The sequence below is a fragment of the Antechinus flavipes genome, chromosome 2 (genome assembly GCF_016432865.1).
Source record: "Antechinus flavipes isolate AdamAnt ecotype Samford, QLD, Australia chromosome 2, AdamAnt_v2, whole genome shotgun sequence".
NCBI lineage: Eukaryota > Metazoa > Chordata > Mammalia > Dasyuromorphia > Dasyuridae > Antechinus > Antechinus flavipes.
In genome coordinates this window covers 164,695,497-164,723,114 of record NC_067399.1, presented here as the reverse complement: position 1 = coordinate 164,723,114, position 27,618 = coordinate 164,695,497, and the positions used below count along the sequence as shown (strand labels likewise).

At 32.5% G+C, this 27,618-nt stretch overlaps 1 protein-coding gene across 3 annotated transcripts in view; it reads left to right on the top strand.

The window, feature by feature from the left end:
* Window positions 1-27,618, top strand: part of MACROD2 (mono-ADP ribosylhydrolase 2) — a 2,209,416-nt gene that overhangs the window by 434,689 nt on the left and 1,747,109 nt on the right. For all 3 annotated transcript variants that reach the window (XM_051975902.1, XM_051975903.1, XM_051975901.1), the window contains exon 4: window positions 17,923-17,952. In XM_051975902.1, coding sequence (XP_051831862.1) covers window positions 17,923-17,952 — 30 coding nt within the window. The remainder of the gene's footprint in view (window positions 1-17,922; window positions 17,953-27,618) is intronic.

Sequence of the window (27,618 nt, the reverse complement as noted above, 5' to 3'; positions counted from 1 at the left end):
ATACACTATTACAGATATATTAATATCCTCATTTTATACCTAAAGTTGAAAAAGGTTCATTCACCATCTGGAATTACATAGCAAGTCCAAGATTTGAATGTAGATTTTCTAAATTCCAACCCTGGATATCTGAAGGGTTGCATTGATCAAGGTCAAAATATGAAAACAATTGATTTGATTTTTAGAGTCCTTTGTTATTTTTTATTCCTGTCATAATACTACTGTAGTCATTTAGCAATGTAACATGATAAAAAGTGGGTTATTCAGGAAGAGGTTATTCACATCTGGTGTGAGGGTTTGTCAAGCTCTTTTCAGCACTGCTTCACTTTCATCCAACTATCACCTGTGGCTCAAAGCTGTAGCAAATGCAGCGGCTATACTCTGCTAAAAGTATCTTCACACATGGACTAAACCAAGTAGAGGAAAATTGAGGGGTCTCAAAGCCATTGGTGAATTAGAGGAGTATTTTTGCAAGCAAGTTAGTGAAGGCTTTTCCATTGGAATAGGTGAATGAGAACAATTGGTCCCAAAAACCCAAAGTTGTAGTGTTCTCTTCTTTTCAAAAATATAATCATTCTCTGGGAGCAGATTTCTCGGTGGGGGAGATGGGGGGGGCAGCCTTAGTTTCAGTTCCAAATAATAATCAACTCAAATGCAGCCAGCTGTTAAAATACAGCCCTTTGTTGTCTCTTCTAAAATAGCCCAGTTAGTTTTCTTAGAAGCCTATCTCCCTCCTTGGTTCCAAGAGCTCTTGCAGCTTGTCCTTTGCCTCTGCCAGCTTCAGCCTCCAGCTCTCTCTGAATCTCCAGTTCTACTGACTCCTGACAGAGACTCATCCTTTTCTATGCTCTTTTAGAGGTGTTAACTCAAAGATTGACTCCTCCTCTGAGAGGGCGGGATTGTGGGTTCCTGACTTGTGAATCTCCTCCAACTGAACTTGTAAATCTCATACTGAATCCTGACTTGTGAATCTCCCAAAAGTGTGAACTCCAGTGAGTACTTAAATACATTAATGAGCTAGAGAACTTGCTAAGCACAATGCTAAAATTAGACAACTGACTTATCACTTTGCAAGAATCCTAATACAAAGTGGGTGCTGTGGAGTGTCTAGAACTTGCTTGGACATCAAAAGTCATCCACTATCATGGCTATCATGAAGTTAACATGAGTCATCCTGTATATTTTTTTTTCTTGTCATTGAACTTGAATGAGCCTGGAAGAGAAAGCAACGATGATAGCCTTGTGCACCTCTGCCTCAGTCAGTCCAGTTCCCAGCCTGGGATGCCATTTGTCTTTTTTGCAACAAAGGACAAATAGTTATGGAAAAAACAGGTTCTTGAACTAATCATTTCTGTGTTCGTGCCTTAGATGGGATGGGCTCATTGATCTGTATAGCAGGTAGATGGTGGATAGAGTGCCAGGTCTGGAATCAGGGAGACTCATCGTGGTGAGTTCAAATCTGGCCTCAGACACTAACTAGCTGTGTGATCTTGAGCAAGTCACTTCACTCTGCCTCAGTTTTCTCTTCTGTTAAATGAGCTGGAGAAAGAAACAGCAAATGTCTCCCATATCTTTGCCAAGAAAATCTGGAATGAGGTCATGAAGAAGAAGACACAACTAAAATGATTGACACTATTGAAAGACAACACTATAGTCCCCTCCTGCTCTGATGCTATGATCTACATCTTGGTTGTTGTCTAGGAGATAAATTAAAGAACTAAAATTTAGGAATTGAATAGCTTTCGCAATCCTTGCTTAACCAGAACCACTGTCTCTGGAAACCATATATAGTCTCATCCTTATTAATTCTAATTCTTTTCCAGCTATTGGAATATTTTATCGTGACAGTCTGAATGTCATTATTTTTGCACTTCAATTATTGGTTAGTGCATAGTGTGTGATTTCATAAAAACTTAAAAAATGTTTCTCTGCCTTTCCCCCCAGAAATTAGGATTCCACTGACAATAATATATTTGTCTACGATTAATATCCGTGTTTTCAATGCCGTAGAACAAAATAAATCATGATTATAGAATCCACAGCTAGTGTGATGAAGCTGTAGCAACAAAGTAATTGGTATTTTTTTTTAATGTTCACAGGGTACACATTGTGTTTTTTTCACAGTTCTTTAGAAGGAAAGTATGAGTTTAGGTTAATGACTTATGTTATATTGTTATATTACTTTTGTTTCACAATGTTTTAAGATCTATGTGTTCATTGGAGGAATCACATTCATCTCTCATTTTGAGAGAGAGGTAATAGAGTATGGTGGAAAGACCATTGCACTGGAAGTTTAGAAGAACTGATTTCTAATTAATTCCAGCTCAGCCATTAACTAATCCTTTAATTTCTTTGACTTCAGATTCTCTTGGTTTTTATGAATTATCTGAAATTCTTTTCAGCTAAAATGTTCCATGCTTTTAAAAGATACTTGCATTCTAGAAAACATACATTTGGCATGTTCTTTTTTTTTCCCTCAAATAGAAAACTTTTTGTTTTTGTTATTATTATTAAAGACTAGTAGAATATAAACAAATTTTAAAATATAGATGACAGAATTAGTCCAGTATTATTTGAACTTGGTTATCTCAAGTTATGAACAACAAGCAAAGGTCATTTCATTATTTTAGATAATTTTTAATAAACACATTTGACATCTCAGCCACTCTTGCCTAATAGCTGTTTCTTTTTTGTTTTCCCTGCTCTCCCTTTCCCAGAAGCAATTGGGCTTAAGTGACTTGCCCAAAGTCACACAACCACGAAGTGTTAAGTATCTGAGGCCATAATTTGGCTCCTGACTTCAGGGCTGATGATCTGTCCCCTACATCAACTAGCTGCCCCCAATGGCAGTTTCTTAAACTTAATCTTCCATCTTTTATCTCCTTCATTTATATAGACTGTCCATATGCTTGGGATTCACTTCCTTCTCATCTCCATCTCTTAAAATCCACAATTCTTTTCAAAACTTAGCTCAAGGACTACCTCCTATAAGAGACCTTTCCTGGTCTTCCCTCCAGCTAGCTTTCCTTCCATTATTGCTTTGTATACCCTTTATAGCATCTTCAGTTATATGTACATACATTATATGCATAAATATGTGTAGTATTCATTTATATGTTTGTACATTGTTTTTCCTAAAGAATGTAAGCTCCTTGAGTGCAGAACTACTTATTTTATTTATTTTTGCTTTTATATACTCAACACCTAGAACTATTATGGATTATTCACTTAAGAAATAGTCACTTAAGAAATGCTTATTGAATGATTGGTTTTATCTTTGTTTCTTGGTTTATAGCACAATGCCTTGCACAATATAAGTACTTAATAAATTTATGTTGCATGTTGAATTGAATGAGAGTAGATGTTAACACTAAATTAAGAACAAATAGAAACAAACATTTTTATTTTAAGTATGTCACTATGTTATGGTTAAAAAATTTCAAGAACTTCTATATTTATTTGCTAAAAACTCGGACAATATTTAGTTGTTTATAAATTTTTCTTAGGACTAGAATTTCAGGGCACAAAATCCAGTTGCCCATAAAGTTCATGAATTAATATTTAATTACATCAGCATTGTGTACACCGATATCTCCTTTGATGTCGAATTATCCTAGTGATATTTCTCTTCTTTTGAGATATCTGTTTTTGGCTAATGATACTAACCAAACATTGAATGTGATGGGTGACTAATATTACCCTCCATGCACATTACAGGTCTAAGATATAAGAAAAGTAAATAATTAATATAAAAAATGCTAACATATATTTGTGTTATAAGTCATTAAGATTTAGAAAAAAATATAATGCATTTGATCATAGAAACAAAAATTTAGAACTTGAAATGACTTTAGAGGTAATTGGATATGATTGCGACAGATTGAATTCAGGGGATGAGATATGCCTGAGATACAGAGAAGGTGATGGTGTCCTCAACAATAATAAAGGAGTTTGGAAGCTGGGAATGTTTAAGAAGAATGATTATGATGAGTTGAGTTACAGTTAATTAACCTAATTAATTAGAGCTGATTAATTGTTAGTCAACGTCTACGCCAGTGATCACTTTTCCCTTCTCTTTTTTCTTCCCTGTAAGTTAAAAGCCCTAGATTTCTATATATTTCTTGGGTGACAAATTTTGAGTTCCAGATTTCAAAGGAACATCTTTGCATTTTGACTTGGATCCTTTTTGAATGGCTAACATATTATGAATTCATTTAACTTAAGATTTGCTGAAGGAATTTTTAAGTTTTGAGAGAATTTAATAGGTGAATGAAGTAATTGTATAAACTGTTCCTCTTTTTATCTGCTTTTCCCTTGATATTTCAATTTTTTTTTGTCTTAAAAAGTGTTATAATTGGCAAGTTACAAAAGTAAAAGGAGAACAGGTAATAAGATCCAAGAACAGTTGAGGTTATAATCTAATAGGAAAGACATACACAAAAGAGAGCTGAAAAACAAGGGGTGTGATGTGCAATGGAGGGCACATGAGGAAGGGGAGGAAGGGAAGGAAAAGGTGCTTAATAAAGGGGCACAATGGAGAAGTCAGTCAGAGAAGGTCCAAAGTAGTGTAGGAAGGTGAGACAGGAGTTGTCTGAAGATCTCTTCTTCAATGGAGGTCTTCCATTCTTGTTTTCTTTGCTTAAGACCTGATACTAAGATGTTAACTGATGAGAATTTAAAGTACATCTCTTTCCAAAGTTATGTGTATTTTAATAGTAAGCTCTTTCCAAATAATCTTTCCAAAACACCTACAGTAAATAAATATTCCACTCATCACTACATAATAGGTTGATTGATCTAATTTGTTGCTATAACACAATAACAGTTGGACCTTTGAACTTTTAACAAGATCTTAGTTGCATGTACTCATTTATAATTTTAGTTTACTTATACCTAAGATTGATAAAATGGATCTTATTTATGATTTTATTGGTAAATACTTTGCTACACTTCAAACAATGGTTTTTCGTTTAAGGAAAGGAACATTTACCTTCACTAAAATCCTACCCTGATGCCTTTTTGTGCTGGAAAAGTATAATTGGTTCTTGAAAGCTATGGTAGTAAGAGTTGGTTATGTCAAATCCTACCAAGATAGAATGTCTAGAAGTCTGAGCATCATTTTAAATTCAAGATTATCTCCAAAGGATTCAGCAGTAGGTGATTTTTTTTTCAGCCACAAAAAGTCATGAAAACCTGTGACTAATAATTGAGATTGCAGCTCATGAGATCACATATATAAATATGACTTTAAAAATCCCTAAACTAAAAATATCTCTGACTTGGCTGATTGATGATTGACAATTTGTGAGGATCCTATAACTTTGTCTTTACTACTAAAACAAAGATGACCAGAAATTCAAAGTTCCTATCATGAGAATATCTGTATAACTATAGGATTATAGGATTTAAAATTAGGAGTCATCTTTTAGATTTAATTCATGTAATCCTGATAGATAAGATTATGGCCAACCAGAAATCCCTCTTGCAAATGAAGTTAGTTTCACTTGACCATGTGTAAGATGGCAATTGACTGTATATTCTTGAAGTAACAACTAGGAAATATTATAAAAGAGAAGACACCTGGAAGCAGAGGAACCCATAGCTAATGGTTTCTCCTCTGAGCTGGGATATAGAAATCAAGACTATTTGTCAAAAATGCTGAAGGAAAGTACTAGAAAGATCTAGTCAATGTGTAATAGGTTGAACAAGCTATCAAGAATCAAGGCAAAAAAACAAATATCCTGGAACAGAAGGCTAACGTATTTAAAATGACTATGAACTCTGAATTGGATGGATGATTCCCTCTACTCCCCCTCCTCCACCACCCTCCCATTCTTTTTTGCAGTGGGCTAGATAGACTATATACTGCTATGCCATTTCCTCTCCTAAAGAGTCTCCTGTGGTAGTGCAGCTAATGAATATTAGCAACATATTATGGAATTCCTTGACTCATATTTTGAGATATGTTGGTTGAAGATAGATTTCTGGCTTTTGTCATTCCTGTGGTCTTTTAATTGACAAAGAATAAATAGGTAATTTATTGACAGGTTGCCTAGGATGAAAAGGCATGGGTATAGATTCCCACCCCCTGTTATATCATTGTTTTGTTTTTTTTTTTTACTATAGCATATTGTATTTTGTACATGCTGTTTCAAGAAATGGTAAATGCATTATCAATTATCTTCCTGTAGGATAACTGTTATCTCAGAGAATCGGGAACATCACAGTTCTAGTATCTGTGTTTTCACCTGCCTGAAGAAATATGCACAGATCTTTGATTATAATGTCAAAAGAGATTCAGAGAGTAGATATTACTAACTGGTGGTGTTTTTATTTTGGTTTAAGTGTCATTTAGGCCATAGTAGTTAAACAGATATCCAGAGTTCACTTGACCTTTTGGCAAAGTATTCTTTAATTCAAGTGAAAGGTAAATCTCCTTATGCTATTGGTTAGTTGAATTCCTAAAGTATATGGGGCTTAAGTTATCTAAGCTCTCAGAGGATCATAGATAAGTTTAAAACCTGTAAGAATAAATAAATAAAACAAGACAAGAACCGTGCCCAGGATGGTCCTTGTGTATTCTTGGTTCCTGCAAACTGCCTCCATCTGTATGAAGCAACTTGCTTTGAATGTCTTTTTTCCAGCTGTAGTAAAGAGAGTAATAGTTTTGCAGTTGATTCAAATCCTGTCTTTGATGCTTACTAGATTTGTGGCCATGGGCAAGGGTCTTTACCTCTGTGAGCCTGGGTTTTTGCATCAGAAAAATGAAGACAATGATATTTATGGTACTTATCTCAATTGAGATAATACATGATACTAGCATTTATAAGATACCTACTATCCGTGATAGTCACAGCAGTCCTGGGAGCCAAGTGTCATTATTATCCCTGATTTACAAAAAAGAAACCTGAGGCAAACAGATTTGTTTATGAAATTACTTGCCCAAGGTTTATATGGTTAATATCTGAAGCTGGATTTGAACTCAGATCCAACTCTGCTTCTCTTTCAGTCTTGATTTCTATCTTTGAACATAGTGTCTTTCATCTTATTACTCCTTTTTTCCACAGAGGGGCATAATATCTGTAAATAGATGACAGGTTCACTGCCCTAGGTCCCATTGCTTTCTCACTTCCCTTTACTTTGAGCAACTAATTGGATTATTTAAATTATTTGGAGACATGCTAGTTTAATGCCAGTCCTTCAAGGACTTGTGGGTTGTCTCTTTATAGGTACTGACCCACTGCTACAGGTCAAGACTTAGTAGGTGGTTGAATGCTCTTGTGACCAAAAAATTTTTCACTGTGACCAATCTAGTGGAAAACCTCTCTGAATTTAGCTAGGCTAGTTCTCAGGCATACAGCTTGTCACTGGGCCTGGCTGAATTGATAAAAGCTGCCAGTGCTCCAGCTTTTGATTCCCATGTCATATCCATGCTACAGAGAAATAGTGAGAACAGACATATGAGGCCTCCCAATCCAAGCCATCCCCAAACAAGAATCCACTTTAGTAACATATTCCACAAAAGGTCACCTAGCCTTTGCTTAAATAGTTCAATGAAGGGGAATCTATATAATTTCTTAATGTAGCCTATTCTGTTTTGAGATAGCTTTAAAGTGTTAGAATGCATTTATTTGCTAATGTCAACTTTGCTTTCTTTCTTTCTTTCTTTTGTTTTGTTTTTAAAACAAATCCTATGTGTTGTTCCTACCTTCTAGCGTTAAAAAATAATTCTCTCTTTTTTTTTTTTTCTCACATTGCATCCTTTTGTATATTTAAAGATAAACATCATGTTCCCTCTTCTTCCCTAGGCTTAACATCCTGATTTTCTTTAATCTCAATTGTATAGTTATGGTAGATAACTTGTTTGAAATGGAATCAGAAATAATCTGAGATCATTCTTGTCTTTGAAACCCATTATCTATGTGTCTTAGGACACGTAATTCAACTTTTCTAAGTTTAGATTTACTCATATATAAAATGGCGATAATATGACTCTTCACAAAGAGTTATTGAGCAGAAATATGAATAAGCCTTCATGTATTACATAAATATTAATTATTATTATATTCTACTGATACTCATATGTCATGAACTCAATGTAACCTTGCTCTAAGCACTCTGCAACTTACCTATTATCTTTCCTAAAATGTGGCATAAAGAATTAAACATCATATCCTGTTTATGATCAGAGTAGTATTGGTATAGGGCTTTAAATGGAAGGATGCACTTAGAATTATAGTGAAGTTTAAAGAGTAGTAGATTTTTTGAGTTTGAATCCTGACTTTGAATGTTTTGTTACTTACTATCTCTGTGACCTTATCTCTTTAGCTCTCGGTTTCCCCATATGTAAGATGACCCTTAAGGTGACTTCCAGCTCCGAAAACTATAGTATTATAAAAATGTCAACTTCAAGATTACACATAATCTTTAATGCATTATTATTAAGAATAATCTTAAAGAGTTATTAAGAGAACTGCAAGAATGAGCTTTTTTTGTCAACTGTTTTAGCATAGAACCCATGTTATAATTTGCCTTGTGACAGTCCCTTTAACTAACTGGGAATGATGTTATCCTTTTTTTAGTATTGAATTTAGACCACTTTAGAATAAGATGTTCTTATCTATCAATAGATAACTCTCACATTTTGCTGAAAGATGCAACTCAGATGCTGTCCCTTGCTGAATCAAATAGCAATGAAAAGACTTGAGATCTTTGTATGAGGATCCCGAAGGTATCCTCCCAGTACCTGATGGAACTCATCTATCATATTTTCTATCAACAGGCTGATTGAACTAGACTTTCTGTTTATAGTTTGTTTTAGGTCCTAGAAACCACATGGCTCAGATCCCAGAGTAGTCAGTCATCTTATCTGTAGTTATTTCAGATTATACAGTAAGTATATAATGTAAATATTAATTATGAGTTTATGTTTGCTTTTTATGTATTAAGCATTTGTCCAAGCTTAATTTTCTTCATTTTGTTAGTTTCAAAGGAGAAAGATTACTATGCCACTCTCAAACTTCTGGCATTGTTTATTCTATTTAGAAGGTGTAAATCTAGTAAAGTATAAGCAGTAAGCTGGTGCCAAATTGATGGCTGCATTTTTGTGTGTATATATTGTATTTCTATAGCTGTCAGTTGTGATGGTCACTGTCTATATGAAATACTTCCCCCAGTCTTGCACATGTTCAGGATTTTAGTCTGATCAGATTTTCAGTTTCTGTTCCTAGTTGTGAAATGTGAAGACTTTTATGTGTCCTACTCTAGCAGGTGATATTTCAGCTTTTGTATCTGTTGGGATTACATATTGTGAATGAAATTGATATTCAAAACAGAACACCTGGGGAAGTTTCTGCCAGCAATCACTTTGACATTGTGCATGCCCTATTGTAATAAGAAAGCGAAATAAATAAGCAGAACTAGGCAGTTGGAACCTGTTAAGATGAAAGCAATTATAATTTTTTTATAATGGTAAATTCTGGAAAAGACAAATCACTTTAATCAGTGTTTAAAGACTAGTTTCATAGATTACTTCTTGTTGACAGGCAGACTATAGAGACAGAAAAAAAATTACTCTATACTACAATAGAATATAGTGATGTTTGCAACAATTATTTGTTTGAAAAACTAATTCTGGTTCTATTTTCTGACTATTTCTATATTTCTCTATGTTGACACAGTGCTGAGCTTAGGGTCAGAATCTTGCTTCTGTCACTTATTATACGACTATTGGTATGGTCTTCACACTATATGATGAAATTTGCCCTGATAGCGTAGGGAAGTGGCTTGCCATTGGTTGATCAAAGACTGGCTACATCCCTAGTGGCCTTTAAAAACTAGCTTTTTAGCTCTGGGAACAGTTGAAGGCAGGAATAATCTGTAGAGGAGGAGACTAGATGACATGAGGAAAACACTCTTTGCCTTTCCCATTATAACTCAACTGGGGTCAGTGGGACAGACATTGTGTTTTGTATCAGATGTACTTGTCCTGGGTACCATAGCCTGCAGAAAGCAATCCCAGGGAGTTAGATAGATAGTGAAGACAGTTGCCAGGAATTTGAGCCTAGGCCACAGCAAAAAGACTCAAATATTGATTCAAGAGATTATAGACATGTCTAGGGGCCCCCCTAAGCAATTTGTCTTAAAGGGAGAAATATTTGAGGATATCATAGCAAGATAAAAGATACTGGGGTTCAGTAATACTGAAAGCATGAGTTGTGATGGCCATATGTTTACTACATATATACCTTCTTACCAGTATATTCCAACTGTGAACCATCTCTCCCTACTGATGTTATGTTTATTTGTGGGAGAGTGCATACTTAATTTATAAGTAGAATATTTTGTAACCATTCTTACTATGTTATCTTAATAAATGCCTTTGCTGTGATCTAATTGTATGTATAAGCTGAATTTCAAATATAAAGACCTTGGTAAGGTTTTATAAGATATAATTTTGGGAATCTTTATCTTCAGAGTTCTTTTGATCACAAGATCATCCAGGAACCCAATTCAATTCTACAGTGAAACAGATATATACCAAGATGGTGATATAGCCCCCAAATATATAAATGTTAACAATTATTATGTGTTATTGAAAAAAGGAAATAAAAGTTTCTGCCAAGTATCTTGAAAGAGTTATGATGAAAGGTATTGACAGTAGCAGATGCATCAGCATGGATCTTATTTTTCAGCAAAGGTTATGATTCCTAGAGCTTTGTGAATCAGCAATTCTCTCATATTAGTCATATGCTCTTTTTCAGGAAGTAATAGGACAATTATGTACAGTAAATATCTAGGTAGCAGTGGAGCTATTTATTCTTTTATATACTGAAAAATCTGCTCTAAAATTTTACTATAACCTTATTCATCAGACCACACACATTCCATTGGTGGGGGAAATAAAAACCAGAGGATCATTTAGAGGATGTGTCAGAAGCAGTCTGCTTAATGACTCATATATTGATCTTTGAAGGAAAACAATATAATGATAATATTAGCAGTCATCTTGGTTGTTTTCCATTTTAGATCAGCCTCCCAAGATATAGATGATGTTGCTTGAACTACTCACAAACTTTTCATATTCCTTAGTATTCATTCTTGAAGAATAAAAAATATATATTCTCACAGGGCCCTGATGATTTTTGTTAAAAATTGGAAGATGAAGAACAGGAAGAAAAATTTTAATTCAACTAATTAGATATCTTTTAACCTCTACTGTGACCTAAGATAGTGTGTACTGAATATACAGAGACAAAAAATGAACAATACCTAGTTTCAGGGAACTTAGCATGCACTGAGACAAATATATAAGGATTATATATAAAGTAAAGGTTTAAAAATCACCTAGGAATCAGGAGAACACAAAAAATTTTGAGGAGAAAGAAGATGGTAAAAACCTTATGTAGGCTGAACTGCCAGGCCTGAGAAGTGAAAACACATTGTTTTTCAAGTCAAAGTGAAGAGAGGAAACATTCTGGGAGAATTTCTGAATTTATTGTTCATTTCAGTTAAAGTTCCCTATGTTCCTTCCTTCATCACATTTAATAGCGATTCTTATTCTTAAGCTACTTTAGTATCAACTTCTTATTCTAGACTTTAGTTTTGTTTTTGTTTTTTATTTTATAAATTAAACTGTTTATTTTGTAGAGTAGGTTTATTATTTCAGGAGAAAGGGGAGTGTGACACTTTGATTCATTAATTCACAACAACCAATTTTGATTTTTCATTGACTCAGTCCTTGAAATAATCTAATTTGATATTTTTTTCTTTCCTCTGTAATTGGAAGAGAATTGTATTTCAGTGGAAAATGAATGAAAATATAATTAACCAGTATTTTCAAAGAGGATGTTGAAAAATTATTTTAGGCATTTTAGAAACTTTGGTATCAATCTTGTTCGTAAAATTTGAAGTTACTTTGTTCTAGTCAAAATTTATTTATTTGGAAACATATCAGACAAAATATAATGACAGGTAAAAGTCTCTGATAATAACTATAATTGAAAATGTTATTGTTTCTTGAATTGCTGATACTCAGTGTGCCATCTGGTTATGATGATATATTATTAGAATCAAAGAATCCTAAGTTTTGGATGGACCTTTCAACTAATTTGTCCTGAGTTTCCTGCACAATTTATGTACATCCACTTAATCTCCTCTACCACATCCCTAGAAAATAAAATAAAAATGTTATTTTTGGGAAAGGACTTGACTATCTTGCTTCTCACTGACCTGTCAGTTATATAGTTATTTTGAGAAAGATGTAGTTTTTTAGTTAAAACATAATAGTAATTATTTTATTATGTGTCATTAAATAAAGTCAATCATAGCATATCTTTAAAAATAACCTTAAAATGAATCTATTGGTAAGTGATTGGCTGCATGGTTTATGTCATGCTTCTAGTGCTATTAGTCAGACACATTATTATTTTCTGAAGCATTAATAATTTACTTTTTCCACATGAGGTATAATCTTAATAAATATAATAATGTAGATGATAATAATAACTAGCAAATGGATAGTACTTTAAAATTTGTGGAGTTCTTTACAGGTATTTATGTTAGATTCTTTCTATATGGAATTGACTTTCATGAAGTAGATCTTTAATGAGAAATACCAGGAATTAGGTTAGAGACTCCTAACTAGAAGGAAGAAGGCCTTAACCAGAAATAGGAGTAATAAGAGAAGTTTTTTTTTCTTTACCATTGCCAATCGAATTACCATAAATGAATGAAAAATATTTGTCAAGCAATTACCCTGTATCAAGCACTGGGGATACAAATGTAAAAGCTGAGACAGCTTCTTCTCTCAAAATACTTATATTAGTATGCGAGAGAAAAAATATAAAAAAGAATTCTATCCAGGGTAAGATATTTTAGATTAGTGAGATTGATTGAGGTATCATTTGCTACATTAAATTAGGTAAATCTAATCTTTGTGAAAGATGGTTTCTTCTTTGAAAGGACCACCTGTTTAGATGTGATCACAGATCCATTAGCGTATGACAGGATGACATTACATAGTTTTCCTTAATGACCCATTCGCTGTAAAATGATCTTCAGTATCAAGAAGAATCCTTTTCTCCTTAAAAGATCCTTTAAGTAAAGAATTCGGGGGAAAAGTATTGCTGATTGTCTTTTAGATACTGGTACTTATCAATCTGGGGTTTATAAATATTGTCTGTTAGTAAAGAAGTCCAACTGAGAGCAGATTCATAATTATTCCCTATAACTAATTATCTTGTATCCTCAACATGGCACAGTTCCTTACCAAACAACCCATTAGAATGAATAATTTTTGTTTCTTATACTTTTACAAGTGGTAGTCTTTCCATTGTTGTTTTTTTCTTATGGCCAACTGGCTTAAGTTCCTGCTGGATGACCATAGTAGAGGAAAGAATATAGTGGAAAGAACATAGCATGATGGAAAGAACAATGTAAATCAATCAACTGTTTAACACCAGCTATATGAAGATCTTATTCAATGTCATGATGACACAAAGATAGAAAAAGAAAGGCTCAACTCTCAAGGTGCTTAGGTTCTTTTCAGGAAGAGAATGAGTACATGAGTTATCTATAAAATAGATATATAAAGTATTTTTCAGGGGAGACATGAACCCCCAACTTGGGAAGGTCAGGAAAAGTTTTCATGTCATAGTTGAGCTTAGCTTTGAAGCAAACTAGGGATTCTGAGAGATGGAGGTGAAAAGGAAGTAAATTTCTGGTAGGAAAGGACTTTAAGAAGGCCATTTTGAATGGATTATAGAATGAATAAAGAAAAATATCATAAGGCTGGAGAGCTAGATGGGATAAAGTTTATAAAAGGCTTTAAATTCCAGATGGAGGAGTTCCTACTTGATGATAAAGGAAAGGTAGACATCGGAAGGTAGAGGTAAAGGAAATAAGTATTTTTTTCTTTTTAACAATCTATTATGTGTATTTATTAACAATCTATTACACATCTCATTTGATCTTCATTATGGCCCTGTGAGATATCTCCATTTTAAAGTTGAAGAAGTTGAAGTACACAGAGCTTAAGTGATTTGCATTGTCATACAGTTAATAAGTATCTGAGGTCACATTTAAACTCAGATCTTCCTTCTCTAGACTAAGTGCCATCTAGCTGCTTCTACATTGGAATAGGGAAGAATCATAGTCAGATATATGGGAATCAGAATTTAGAAAAATCACTTTTGATAGTTATATGGAAAGTGGTTCTAAGTGGGGAAATACTTGAAATAGAGGGACCAAATGGGAGCTATTGCTTCCTCATTGTTTACTTGAGAGATAATGAAGTAATGAATACCTGAATTATATTGGTGGCTGAGGGTAGAAAGATTTGATAGCTAATTTCGAGGTAGTTATGACCTGGTTTGGATTATGAATTATGAGAATCTAAGAAGTTCCTGATCAAAATGCAATATTGATCCTGAATAATTGTAAGGATGATTAAAATAAAGAAATTTAGAAGAAAGAAGGATTGGGGAGGGAAAGATCATGAGTTTTGTTTTGGGCATGTGGGATTTGAGATGCTTATAGGATATCACTTTGAAAAGTACAGTAGACAAATGATACTGTGGGGCTGGAATTGAAGGTAGGGCTTAGAATTGGTTATAGTTCTGAGAATCATGACAGAGAGAGAGAGAGAGAGAGAGAGAGAGAGAGAGAGAGAGAGAGAGAGAGAGAGAAAGAGAGAGAAAGAAAGGGGGGGCGAGGCTCAGAATACAGCTTTGGGGAATACTCATAGTTAGGAAATGTTTTATAGATGAAACTCCAGTAAAGGAAATATAGGAGTGCCCAGATAGTAGGAAATCCAAAAATCATGAAATTGCATAACAGAGTCACTAAAGAGGAAGTGATGGTAGTCAGTAGTATTGAATACAGCAGTCAAGATAAGTGAGAATTTTTTTAAAAAGGTCATTAATTTTGGCAGGGAAGAGACCATTGATAATTTACTGGTGTCAGTCAGTGTCAGTCGAGTTATGATATCAGATGCTAAATCAGAGAGTTGAGAATTGAATAAAGAGAAAGTAGAGGCAACAGGTGATGTAACATTTTTTATGAGTATGACTGAGAAACAAAGAACAATAGCATGAAGAATTAGTTGGAAGATTTTTGTTTTGTTTTGAATGCAGATGACACAATAAATTAGAAAGGAAGGAATGAAAATATTATTTTGCTAAAGTAATGGCCCATTTGATATTAGGTAACATATACTTGTGTAGATTCAGTCAAAAAAAATTCATGACATTGTCCTCCTTCATTCACAAAACATAAGTAGGAGTAAAAATTTGATTCTGCAGGGAAAGGGACCTGTATGTGCACGAATGTTTGTGGCAGCCCTCTTTGTAGTGGCCAGAAACTGGAAACTGAGTGGATGCCCATCAATTGGAGAATGGCTGAATAAATTGTGGTATATGAATGTTATGGAATATTATTGTTCTGTAAGAAATGACCAGCAAGATGAATACAGAGAGACTTGGAGAGACTTACTTGAACTGATGCTAAGTGAAATGAGCAGAACCAGGAGATCATTATACACTTCAACAACAAGTCTATATGAGGATCAATTCTGATGGACCTGGCCATCTCCAGCAATGAGACAAATCAAATCAATTCCAATAGAGCAGTAATGAATTGAACCAGGTACATCCAAGGAAAAAACTCCGAGAGATGATTCTGAACCACTATATAGAATTCCCAATCCCTATATTTTTGTCTGCCTGCATTTTTTATTTCCTTCACAGGCTAAATGTACACTATTTCAAAGTCTTATTCTTTTTGTACAGCAAAATAACTGTTGGGACATATATACTTATATTGTATTTAATTTATACTTTAACATATTTAAAATGTATTGGTCAACCTGCCATTGGTGGGGAGGGAATGGAGAGAAGGAGGGGAAAAATTGGAACAAAAGGTTTGGCAACTGTCAATGCTGTAAGATTACCTATGCATATAACTTGTAAATAAAAAGCTATAATAAAAAAAAAAGAAAAAAATAAATTTGGTTCTGCCATCTGCCAGCAAGTAAGCACCTTGAGCCTACGATTATTTTCCCCCCAAAAGGTCCTTCCTAGCCATAAAATCTATGAGATGATGGTACTCTCTGAATCAAGTTATTCCAAGTCAGACATGTTTCTAAGGTTCTTGCATCTAAGTCCACTCAATTGTTGGTAGAGTTCTCTGCCCAATTTTGTTAATGCCCCTTGGAAAAGTAGTGCCTTTGTGTGTATGACTCCATCTCTCTCTCAGACTTTTCTGATACCTACTTTTTTCAATACCAACTTGGTCAAATTCTCTGTACTCCCAAGTTTCACACACACACACACACACACACACACACACACACATACACACATTCAGTAATGGAGGAATCATATGCAGTGTTTAGAGGGCATAAGATAAAAGCCATTATAGCCAGGTAGGAAAGGTGGACCAGTTAGAATCTGTCACATTCTATGTGGAGTTGAACTGGATTTAGCTGTATTGTTAGTTCTTCTCTTTATTTCCATAGACTTTATATTTTGTCAATTTTCAAAATATCATTTATGGTAATTTCATTCATATAGTTAGGTATATTTCTTATGTTCTGTAGTATTGATGATGGAAATTTGGCTGTAATGCAATTGATCAATTATTTCTTCTTCTTAGAAATCTCTGGGAAAATCAAATAGTATGAAATTTAATAGAGTTAAATATAATATACTTGGCTTCAAAAATCATCTTCAGAAATATGAATGGCAGAATTCTTCCCATCCACCAAGTCCCTATATCACTCTAACTGTCCTTCAAAAAGCATATGACAGAATTGTTTTTATTTGTTATCTTGAGGTTATTAGTCATATTATATAACTACTTCGTAATATTAAATTAATTGATATAAGTAAGAAACAACAAAGTAAGTTCTGTAGTATATGACATGAACAAAGAAGCATCTATCTATATATATTTGTATATTTACTAAAATACTTTAAGGAAGTAAAGAAAAATACATTAAGGATACAATTTATTGACTTAATTTCAATCCTTCTTTAACCTAGAAAATGATTTTTTTTTTTTCCTGAGGCAATTGGGGTTAAGTGACTTTTCCCAGGAAGTGTTAAGCGTCTGTCTGAGACCAGATTTCAACTCAGGTCCTCCTGACTTCACCTATCTCTATCCACTTCACCAACTAGCTGCCCCCATAGAAATGTTTTTAAGCATTCTTATAGTTGAAAAATCCATCTCCTTCTAGCCAGTCTGGCGATGACTATCTCCAAATTTGTCTGGTCTTGTCTTTAGACAGTACCCATAGAGTCCATTGATGGGTTATACCAAATGCCTTGCATCTGCCAATGCTAGCACATGTCTGATATAATCTTCTAGAATCCATAGTCCTCTCCATATGAAGTGATAGTAGAGTAGAATTTGAGGGACCTTTTGCCGTTGAGATTTAAAAATGTTTTTTCAGAATATGATATTGTGCTTTTAGTGTCAAGAATTCCTACTTTGAAGTGACATGAAATATTTGAAGTTATGAAGTTCAACATTATTACTTTAAATGATAAAAATTATCCTTTTAAGCTTTGTTGCTTTTAGAAATTATCAGAATTTTCTCAGTACCATCATCTGGGATCCTAAAGATCAATTTAACTAGAAAATGCTGACCAAGGAGTTCAGAATTTACATCTAATTTTCAAAAAAAAAAAAAAGTAGTCCCTAAGGGCATAAGGAAAAAATAATGCTTTAAACTATTAATGGAAAATGATGAAAAATATTACTTATTTATATATTTATATAATATTTGTTTACATATACATGCTTCATATATACATAGAATTATTTTATGTGAATATAAGATTTATTAAATTTCATCATTTTCTTGTTTTGTCCTAGTTTGAATTTGTTGTATTTATTGTTATTCTTATTCTTTTCTAACAGCAAATGCCAGCCTTCTTGGAGGAGGAGGAGGTAAGTCTTTGATGCTGAATTCAAAATAGATACACAGTACAGAAAATCCAAAATATTTAGTCACTTCTGTAATATTTTGGCAAAATTATTTTTCTATAGTTATTAACCATAAAATACTAACATTCTAGATAATAATTTATAGTTGAAAAAATCTATTTTTATCATTTTGCTTTAAATGCTTTCTAAATTTTCAGGATCCAATTTTTCCTATTAAATTTGCTTTCTTATCTTTTTGGTAGAAAGTGTAATAACTACAAGCTAATGAGATAAAACATTTAAATAAATGACACTTTCACTTTAAAATAAATTCAAATAAATATTTAAATAAATTCAAGAACAACAACATATTTAGGTAGTATTAATTTTTAAAACATGCTCTTCTTTTGTTTTTCTTGACCTTGTGCCACTAAAAGTTTAACATGCTGGTCATCTAGTATGAAAAATGAAAAATAAATTAGTATTGGCATTTTTCTTGTTTTCTGTGCCTCTCTAGAGGAAAATAGAAAAGGGAAAGGTCAGAGTGAGATAAGGAAGAAAGATATTTCCATGCTATGAGTTTCTTGTTAGAGAGGCAATTCTTATTCTTTCTTGGTTAGAGGTTAAAAATTTTGGTGATCACAGACTATATATGATTTTGAATAAAGCAAATATGATGAAAAGCTTGGCCCTCTGCCTCATCATATTTATAATAGTCTTAAGAACAAGGGCCAGTTAAGTTACATTTTCAGACTAAGCTCTACATCAGTCTATGGATCAATCTAGGTTTTAAGAAGGAGAATTATAAAGATAAATATTTAAATGCCCAGCATCAAATCAGCTTGTTATAGAACCTTTGAGTCTAACTTTTACTAATTGGATTTAAATGTCATGAATAAGCCTCCATATTTAGTTGCTAGTTCTAGCAATTAGGTCTTACTATGTTGTCTCAATTGCTGATTAAGTTTCATGATTAGTACCTTAGTTCTTCAAGAATAGGGATCCTCCTTGATTTCTGTCCAACTCTCTTAGAGTGCCAACTCTAACCATGACTTGGTTTTCGCTACTTGCTGTCAGACCTCTAAATGCCATGTTCTTCCTATTGCGATATCTGCCTCTATCATCTATTCATGGAGATCCCTACTACTAAGTGACAATCTTTCTAAATTTCTTATTGCTTTCTGCCAAGACTCTAGTGGTCATATCTAATCTCTGGGAGTTTGCCTGGTTCAGAATGTCAATGGTTGTGAAATGTAATAAAAGAAGTTACCAAGAATGCCAAAATGATGTCAATGAAAACACATAGAAATCTCATTATTTTTCAAATAATATATATACAGTGGTATATGCTTGATTTTTTTGATTCATGTATGCTTCACATGTATTTAATAAGAAACTTCCAGATTATCATCTTCATTATTATTTTCAAAAATAAAATACAATTTTACTTATATAAAAGAGAAAAATACATTGGCTCCTTAAGATAATCATAAACTTCTAAGAAGGTAAGGGAGCCTGGCTTTTTATTATTTTCCTTCTTCAAAGAAGAAACTGAAAAGAAACAAAGTTTTTATAAATTGCTTTGATAATTTCAAGAAAGAGAATGAGCAAAATAAATAAGACCAAAAATAATGCCAGAAAAACTTAGATCAAAAATATTTTAGAAGTAATATCAGAAATAATCCAAAATATAAAGAAATATCATTAAAAGTACAACAGACACTCTCAAGAAATTAAAGAAAAAGAATATAAAATATATTATATAAAATATAACTAGATTATATTTTATACAAATAATATATATTTATATAAGATATATCTATAAATAATTATATAAAATAATTAGAAAATGGATAAAAACTACAGAATCCAAATATCTCATAAATAATTAAAAAACCTGAATGCCAATTAAAATAGTTAAGAAACTGATGATAGAACTAAGTAAAATAGAAATGACCCAAGAGAACTTGAAAATGTCATTGTATGTGACAAAAAGCCAGATTAATGTAGGAGAAAACAAAAAAACAGAAGTATATAGTTGGATTGAAAATAATCTTTGAAAATGAAGTACCTGGAAAGAATACTGAGAATCAGTTGAATCAGTTGAACTATTTTGTTTCTATTTACTCAAATGTATTATACAGAAATATCTGTGCTCCCCCTACTAATTTGTAAAAGTGGGACCCATAGTATAGAATACTACTTGTAAAATCATACTTTTCTATATGTTAGTTGCATGGAACTTCCTTCCCCACCCTTACTCCCCCTCCCTTCTTTTTTCTTTTTTTTATTCTAAGATATGACTTTCTGGGAGAACTTGGAATATAGTGGGGAATATAAATGTTATAAAAGCAAAAGACATCAATAACATTTACATTGAAAAGAAACTTTAAGGTGATGGTTTTCATCTAATTGCACTGTTCAATGTTTTATGCTATCTTCACATTTATATATTATATAAAAGAAGACTTTCTAGAGAGGAAAATGTATGTAATAACATCTTAAAAGTTACCTATTTTTTAAAATGTTAAATTTATGATTTTAAATGCTAAATAATCCATGTGAGTTTAGAAGCACTTGTACTTCTCTTTCAGAGTATATAGTTGTCCAGCAGTGTTAAAACATATGATAAGCTTATCCATCTAGTATTTTTTATGCTAATTATATACTTTACTGTCATCCCTTAGAAATGTTGATTTCACAAACTAGTTATTTGATATAATTTCAGATATTAAAAATCAATAATTTAGTTACTTTAATGTTTAATAATAAATTTAATCTATTTAAGGTGGTAGGTTAATACTCTCATTATATAATATATAATATATAATATATAAATTATGCATAATGCTGAAAAATGAGAATTTAATTCTTTTATACATTGCTTCTGAAAAATGTGTGTATGTATATGTACATATATACACCTTCATATGTATACATGTGTATACATACAAACACATATACATATATTTATCATATATGTACATATTGAGTTGTAATATATATGTATCTACATTTAGATATAGAGAGATGTGTGTTTTAAAACTAAGAAAATTAAAAGCAATAACTGAGTAACTCAAATAGTATGTTGATGGCTTCGACATAGAGAAGACAAAACGATCTTTACTATATTTGGAAATCTTACACTGATGATTTATAGGAAAATATGGACAAGAATAATAGGAAACAGGAAGTTGTGGAGGAGTCACAGTGAATCCCTTTATTAACAGAATCAGAGATTGCAAAGTTTCATTGTGCTAGCTGATTGCTATTCTTTTGAACCTTAAAGCAAATCCTTTCAATCTAATATTGATATTGGTGAAATATGAGATGGCAGTCATCAAATAAGTATTTGAGTTACTTTAATTCTCTTGATTTAATCAGCCATCTCTTTTTATTGACTTGATTGGATGTTCTTATAAATGTCCTTTAAGGGAATAATTCTTTGATGGACTAGATGATTAGATGAAAATGATTTTGATTTTTTGCACATATAGAAATAATCAAAACTATATTAAGTGCCATTTTCCAGGTGCTTGTAAGTGCTTTTTGTTTCTAATTTTATTCATTTTTACTAGAATACAAAATTTTAACAGGATTAGAATATGAAAAGTTACATTAAGCTTTTTTAAAGAAATTATAGGCCAAGAAAAGGGTTGTTCTTAGAAGAAGACCTAAATCAGCATCTACATTGTCTTTTTTTCCTATAAGAATAATTTCCCAGAGAAATTAATATGAAATATTTCACATCACTGGTTAGAAAGTTAGTATTTCCATTCCTTGAGTGGCAATGAATGTGAACATAGGTAACTATGGTTGTATGTATTAAATTATTCCATTTTAACTTTTGTTAAACATGATGTGACAGTTGTGACTAGTAAAGAAAAGAATATTAACCGCTTATATTGTACTAATATATGGATGGATCATCATTATCTGATGGTAAAGTACCTCTTGTCTACATGCCTTAAGAAAAGCCCAGAAGATGAAAAGCCATGCATACCACATACAACTCTAAAAACGTAGGAAAACTGACATGATTTGATTTAATAATTGATACACTGGAATTTGGCTATAATAATAAAAAATCAGACATCTTCCTAAGGACAAATCAAAATTTGGTAAATGAATTATTTTTGGAAATGTTTATTCAGAAAAATTAATCTTTAACAAAGTTTTGAACATTTTCAATATGTTAGTCATTAAAATATATCTATTCATCATATGCCTTTTTATTAGCCTCTTACTTCCTTCATTAATAGAAGATAATAAGATAAAAATATGTCCAGCTACAAACATAGACATCTTCATTACTGGGATGGACTTATTATATAATCATGTGAGGATTTTTTTTACTGGTATATAACCTCTATGCCTTCTTTTCCTACATAATATATATTTTTTCCTCACTTCCATAGTTTCTATAATCTCAGTTCAGAGGAATTTTCTCAAGTCATTTACTATTTCTTGAACAGTAATGAAATACTCAGGCTATCTATCTCTTAGCCTTTGCTCTTGATCACCCTAATTCCTTTTTCAATCTTACATCTATTTGATAAATTAATTCACATTCACTTGATGAATTATGTAATTATGTAATATTAGAGGTAGAAAGATATCTGAGACCATCTCTTCTAACCCATGGACCCCAAATAATTGCCTCTATAGAATAGCCAACCAATGATTCTACTTCAAAACTCTAAATAGAAGGGAGCCCATTAGTTCTGGAGAGAATTCATTTCACTTTGTTGTAGGTCTAAAGGTTAGGAAATTTGCACTTACATAAAACCTGAATTTGTAGCTTATATCTATTATAATTAGTTTCCCCCTTTAGGGCTCTTGGTCTGTCATGTAACCAATGAAAATAATTCTTTAAAGATAGCTTTCATATACAACCCTAGAAGCTTTTTTTAAAGATGAATTTCCTCAATTTTATCAATTAAATCTCAAATGACATGAATTTGTATCTTTTTACCATACTGTTCATTTCTCCTCTGGACACTCTTCAGTTTATAAATGTCTGTTATAGGCCAGAACTTGAAACAAGGAGCTAAGTCAGTGGAATTGATAGAGACAATAGTTATCTAATTTAGCATGGTGCTTAACAGTTCTCTAGTTCAGTACATGTACTTGGATTCACACCTTTGATAAGAGACCCTTTAAGCTGGGACAAACTCAGCCAGAATGAGAACTAGGAAAGACAGAGAAGTGGTGGCAGGCTGTCCTCCTTTGCTTCTCCACTGAAACCAAGATCCGAAAGGCCTCCAGAAAACTAGCCGAGCCCCAAGTGAAGGAGACAAGACTTTGAAGGAGACAATAAAGGATTTGGACTTTAATCCCTGGCTGCTTGTGTGGTGTTTACTGAACTGAAAGGAAGGCTGCTCCCAGAGACCCCAAGGAAACCTCAACAGAGAATATTACATTTTAGAGAGAATATTACAAATGTCCATCCTAAAATATGGTATATTGAATTGGACAGCATACTTCAAACGTATTCTAACTAAGGCAGAATACTGAAGGATAGTCATCTCCTTATTTCTGAAAACTATATTCTTCTTATTTTGGTACAAAGTATCATTATGTTTTTTTTTTCCCCATGCCTTATTATACTGTTGACTCATATACAGTTTTCATTCCACTAAAATCTTCAGATTTTTTTCAGACAAATTTTTCAGTCTTTTAGGATTATAGTCCTTCTTGATCTACAGCCAAATAAAATCATTGGTATTGGAAATTAAGCTTTGATGACAGGAAAAAGTTCAAAACCTAATTCTTATAGAATCACAGAATTTCAGAGTTGTGTAAGACCTTAAAAGTAATTATATCTAATTAAGAATTTCTTTTATTAGCATTTTTGATAAAGGGTCATCCATGCTGTGCTAGAATATATTCAGTATAAGGGAGTCTACTACTTCCTAGTAGTCTGTTCTACTTTAATATATTTCTAGTTTTTAGAAAGCAATTCCTGGTATCAAGTCTCAATTCCTCCTTCTGCAGTTTTTATCCATTGATTCCTAATTCTGCCTGGTACCACCACTTCTGAGTGAATGAATTTCCTTTCATATGCACAACTCTTGAAAATTTTTGAAGAGAACTGTCTTTCTTACATCCATCTTACATATTTCTTTCTCCATGCTAATTATTGTAGAACTTTCAATTGATTGTCGTAGGTGTGTTCTCTAGTATCTTTACTATTATGCCTGTGATACTTTGGGTATATACCAACTTATCCCTCTATTTTAGGAATTAGACCAAAGATTAATACAATAATGCATCATGGTTTAACTAGGACATAGTTTGTCAAGTACTTGTGCTGAACACTCAGTTAAAGTAGCCTAAGACTATGTTAACTTTTTGTCTTCTATGTCACATTGTTGTTGATTGTTTATTATGGAGTGAGATGCATGGCCTTTGATTGTTAAGATTTTTTTTTTAAATAGGGACAAGATAAATAAGAGAGGCAGATATCATTGTGTTTTAGGAATATATTTATATATACCCATTTTAAGAAATCTAAGACTTCAAGGCTAGAAGCATAACAATTAGAATATGAGTGAAGGTCAAATAGAAAAGTTTAAAAAAAAATAGGCTGGCACAGATACATGGCATGGTGATATGGGGAACTTCAATTATTTGGAGACCTCTTGGAGCTCTCTAACAAAAGTTAAGCAGCTGATAATATATTGACTTGCATTAAAGATAATGTCTTTCTTCAAAATGGAGTAGCTATGCATTAAAGATAATGTCTTTCTTCAAAATGGAGTAGCTATCAGAGAAGAATTCTATTTTGAACCTGATTCTTATAATTAGGGAAAAATGGAAAAAGATGAGAACCTTGGAAGAAAGTGACTTCTCCCTCTTAAAGTTCATGATAGAGAAAAGAAAAGCTGGTCTCAAAAAGCTGTTTAAAAAGAGTTTCCTCTTCTCCCTTTCTCCTCATCTCTTATTTCTCAGGCATCTTCTCTCAGCATCTCCTACTTTATCATTGTAAATGAGGAAGAGATGGCCTTTCTCTTTGTTAAGATAAACCTCTCTACAGATATCCTTGATCCCATCTTCTTGCTTATCTTTTAAGCAGATTGTTCTCATCTTCCTCATTTTCTCTCTAAACTTCAGTTTCTTCCTATGTACTGGATCCTTTCATATTCCTACAAATATTACCATTTCTCATCAATTATTTTTAAAAAATCCTCATTTCAATTGACACCCTCCACTATAATTCTATACTTCTCCTTGTCTATTCAAGTAAGATCTTTGAGAAAGTTTTCTTCACTCAGTGTGTCAACTTAATTTTTTTTCATTCTCTTCTTCCACCAACTTAGTTATTAAATGAAACTATTTTCTCCAAAGTTTTCAATCACTTTTTGTAATCACATTTGATTATCTTTTCTCAATCCTCACCCTTTTTGATTTTTCTATTGTATGTGACACTATTTATCTCTTTTTTCTCTTGGATACTCCATTTTTTCTAGGTTTTTATGACCATGGTCTCTCTTGGTTCTTTTCCTATCGGTTATACAACTCATCAAACTCTTTTGCTTTATTTTTATCCAATATTCTGTACCTTTATACCATATTGAAGCCTTATGTGCTTATAATATAGAGTAGGTATTTCATGTGGAAAAATGAAACAAAAAGGTCAAGTCACTTTTATAAGGATACATAAATGCAGTTGAGTTCATATTTAGAACCTAAATCTCTATTTCTACAACATGATGACCCCTTTCTATATATGCTGTATATTAGCTTTACTTTTGTTTGAAGTTTGGTGATTATATGCAGGTAGGAAAAGTGTGAGTTCCTACTACAATAGTAAAACACATTCTTGGGATATGGGTAATGTTTGCTTTGGCCTTTTCTCAAAAGCCTCAAGGTCTCAACATTCTTTGAAAGTATGTACAGTGGCAACTTCTTACATTAGGTTTGGATTGTTGCCCAGGTTTTCACACCATTCTTGTTTGTTAGAAGTTAATCCTTTTTTTTTTAAATGCATTTTTAAAACTTTATACTTGTCTGACCATAGTAAAAAGCTTTTCTATGCAACAAAATGTGTGATCATGAAAAAAATATTGAAATGAGACATATTAGGAAATTTTTTAAAGTCCTTATTAAAATGAAAAGCCAATCAGAAATGAGCACATTCATGCATATTATTTAGTAGTTGTTTGACCATGGACCAGAATAAAGATTGAAACCATATAGACTGCTTTGTTCCTTTTGCTTTGTTAAAACAATTAAGATAAACCAGAATATGTCTGTGGATTCTAAATCAAACTGGCATCACCTTTCTCTGGTATGTCAAAATTTGGGGGTTCTAAAGGTATAACAACCATGTAAAAATTGTAAAGTGACATTTTTGAGAAGTGTTTTAAGGTTGGCTTTTAATTTATATGACTTTGTACAGTTGCCATTTTAATCACAACCAAATTTATATTTTCTTTTAATCAGCACCATTATTCTACATATTTTCATGTAAGATATTCTGTAACAGGTATAATTAAAAACAACAACAACAACAACAACTCTATAAAGTGTAACTAAATAAAACTACATAAACATCCAGAAACAGATGGTGTTTATAGGAGAACCATGTGTCTAGGTGAAGAAAAAAGATCAAAGGAAGGAAAAGATAATATAGAGTCTATAGTGCAGGCCAAATTCTTCTGTTAGTGCAAGTTCTCAGCTCTCTTCATAAGGCATATTCTTTAGTGCTACAAAAACAAAAGCAAGTACAAAGGCTCCACAGACATAAATTGGTCCTCCATTACTGTTTTAGTCTTTGTTTTAGGATATTTGCAATGAAAACTCCTTAATGTATGTTTGTTCTTAAGAATAGCTATGAATTTTTAGTCAGTTATCAAATCCCTTTTAATTGTTACAAGCCATTTTCTGTCTGGAAATCTAGATGCGCCACACTGATACATGGGAATATGTGTTTTTTTTTTTTTTAAAGAAGTGATGAAACCAGATCTTGACCAAGATAGAAACCATTTCCTTGGTGTCAGGTATTCTTGGAGGCTTCCCCATTATGTTAGATTTACTTAGTGTGTGTGTGTGTGTGTGTGTGTGTGTGTGTGTGTGTGTGTGTGTATGTATAATGGTTAATTGAGTGATAATTTAGATTGGTAACAAATGATAAATGTTGTTGTAGAAATAAATGTCTAATGTCTAATGGATAATATGATGCTCCTTTATCCCTTAGGTTAGTTCACAGTTAAAATTCATTTAAAATATTCAAAAATAACATTTACTGAGTACTAATAAAGTTGAACATGCCTTTATGTCTAAAAATCTCATTTATTATATTACTCTCATTATAGATTTCTTCAATTACAATTTTTAGATACATTCTAAAGTCTTGTGCCATTTCCTGTAATATTTTCTTTTGTTAATAGGAAACTGTTGAGGATTCACTATAAAAATCACTTTTCATTTTTCTGTATTGAGAATTCATTTAGGCTACTTTCTCTTCCTCTATCCCATTCCTTTGGGATAGAACACCAAAGGTTGTCTCTTTCTTGCTGAATCTTCCAGAATTCACTCAAGAATAGAGGATCATAGAAGGTATATTTAGAAGGTTCTTTTTTCACTTTTAGTATAGTACTAGATCAATATCCTCAGTCACATAATTTTTCTGAGTTTAGAATAATTAATTATTCACTGTTTTAGGTTTTTTTTTTTTTTACTTTA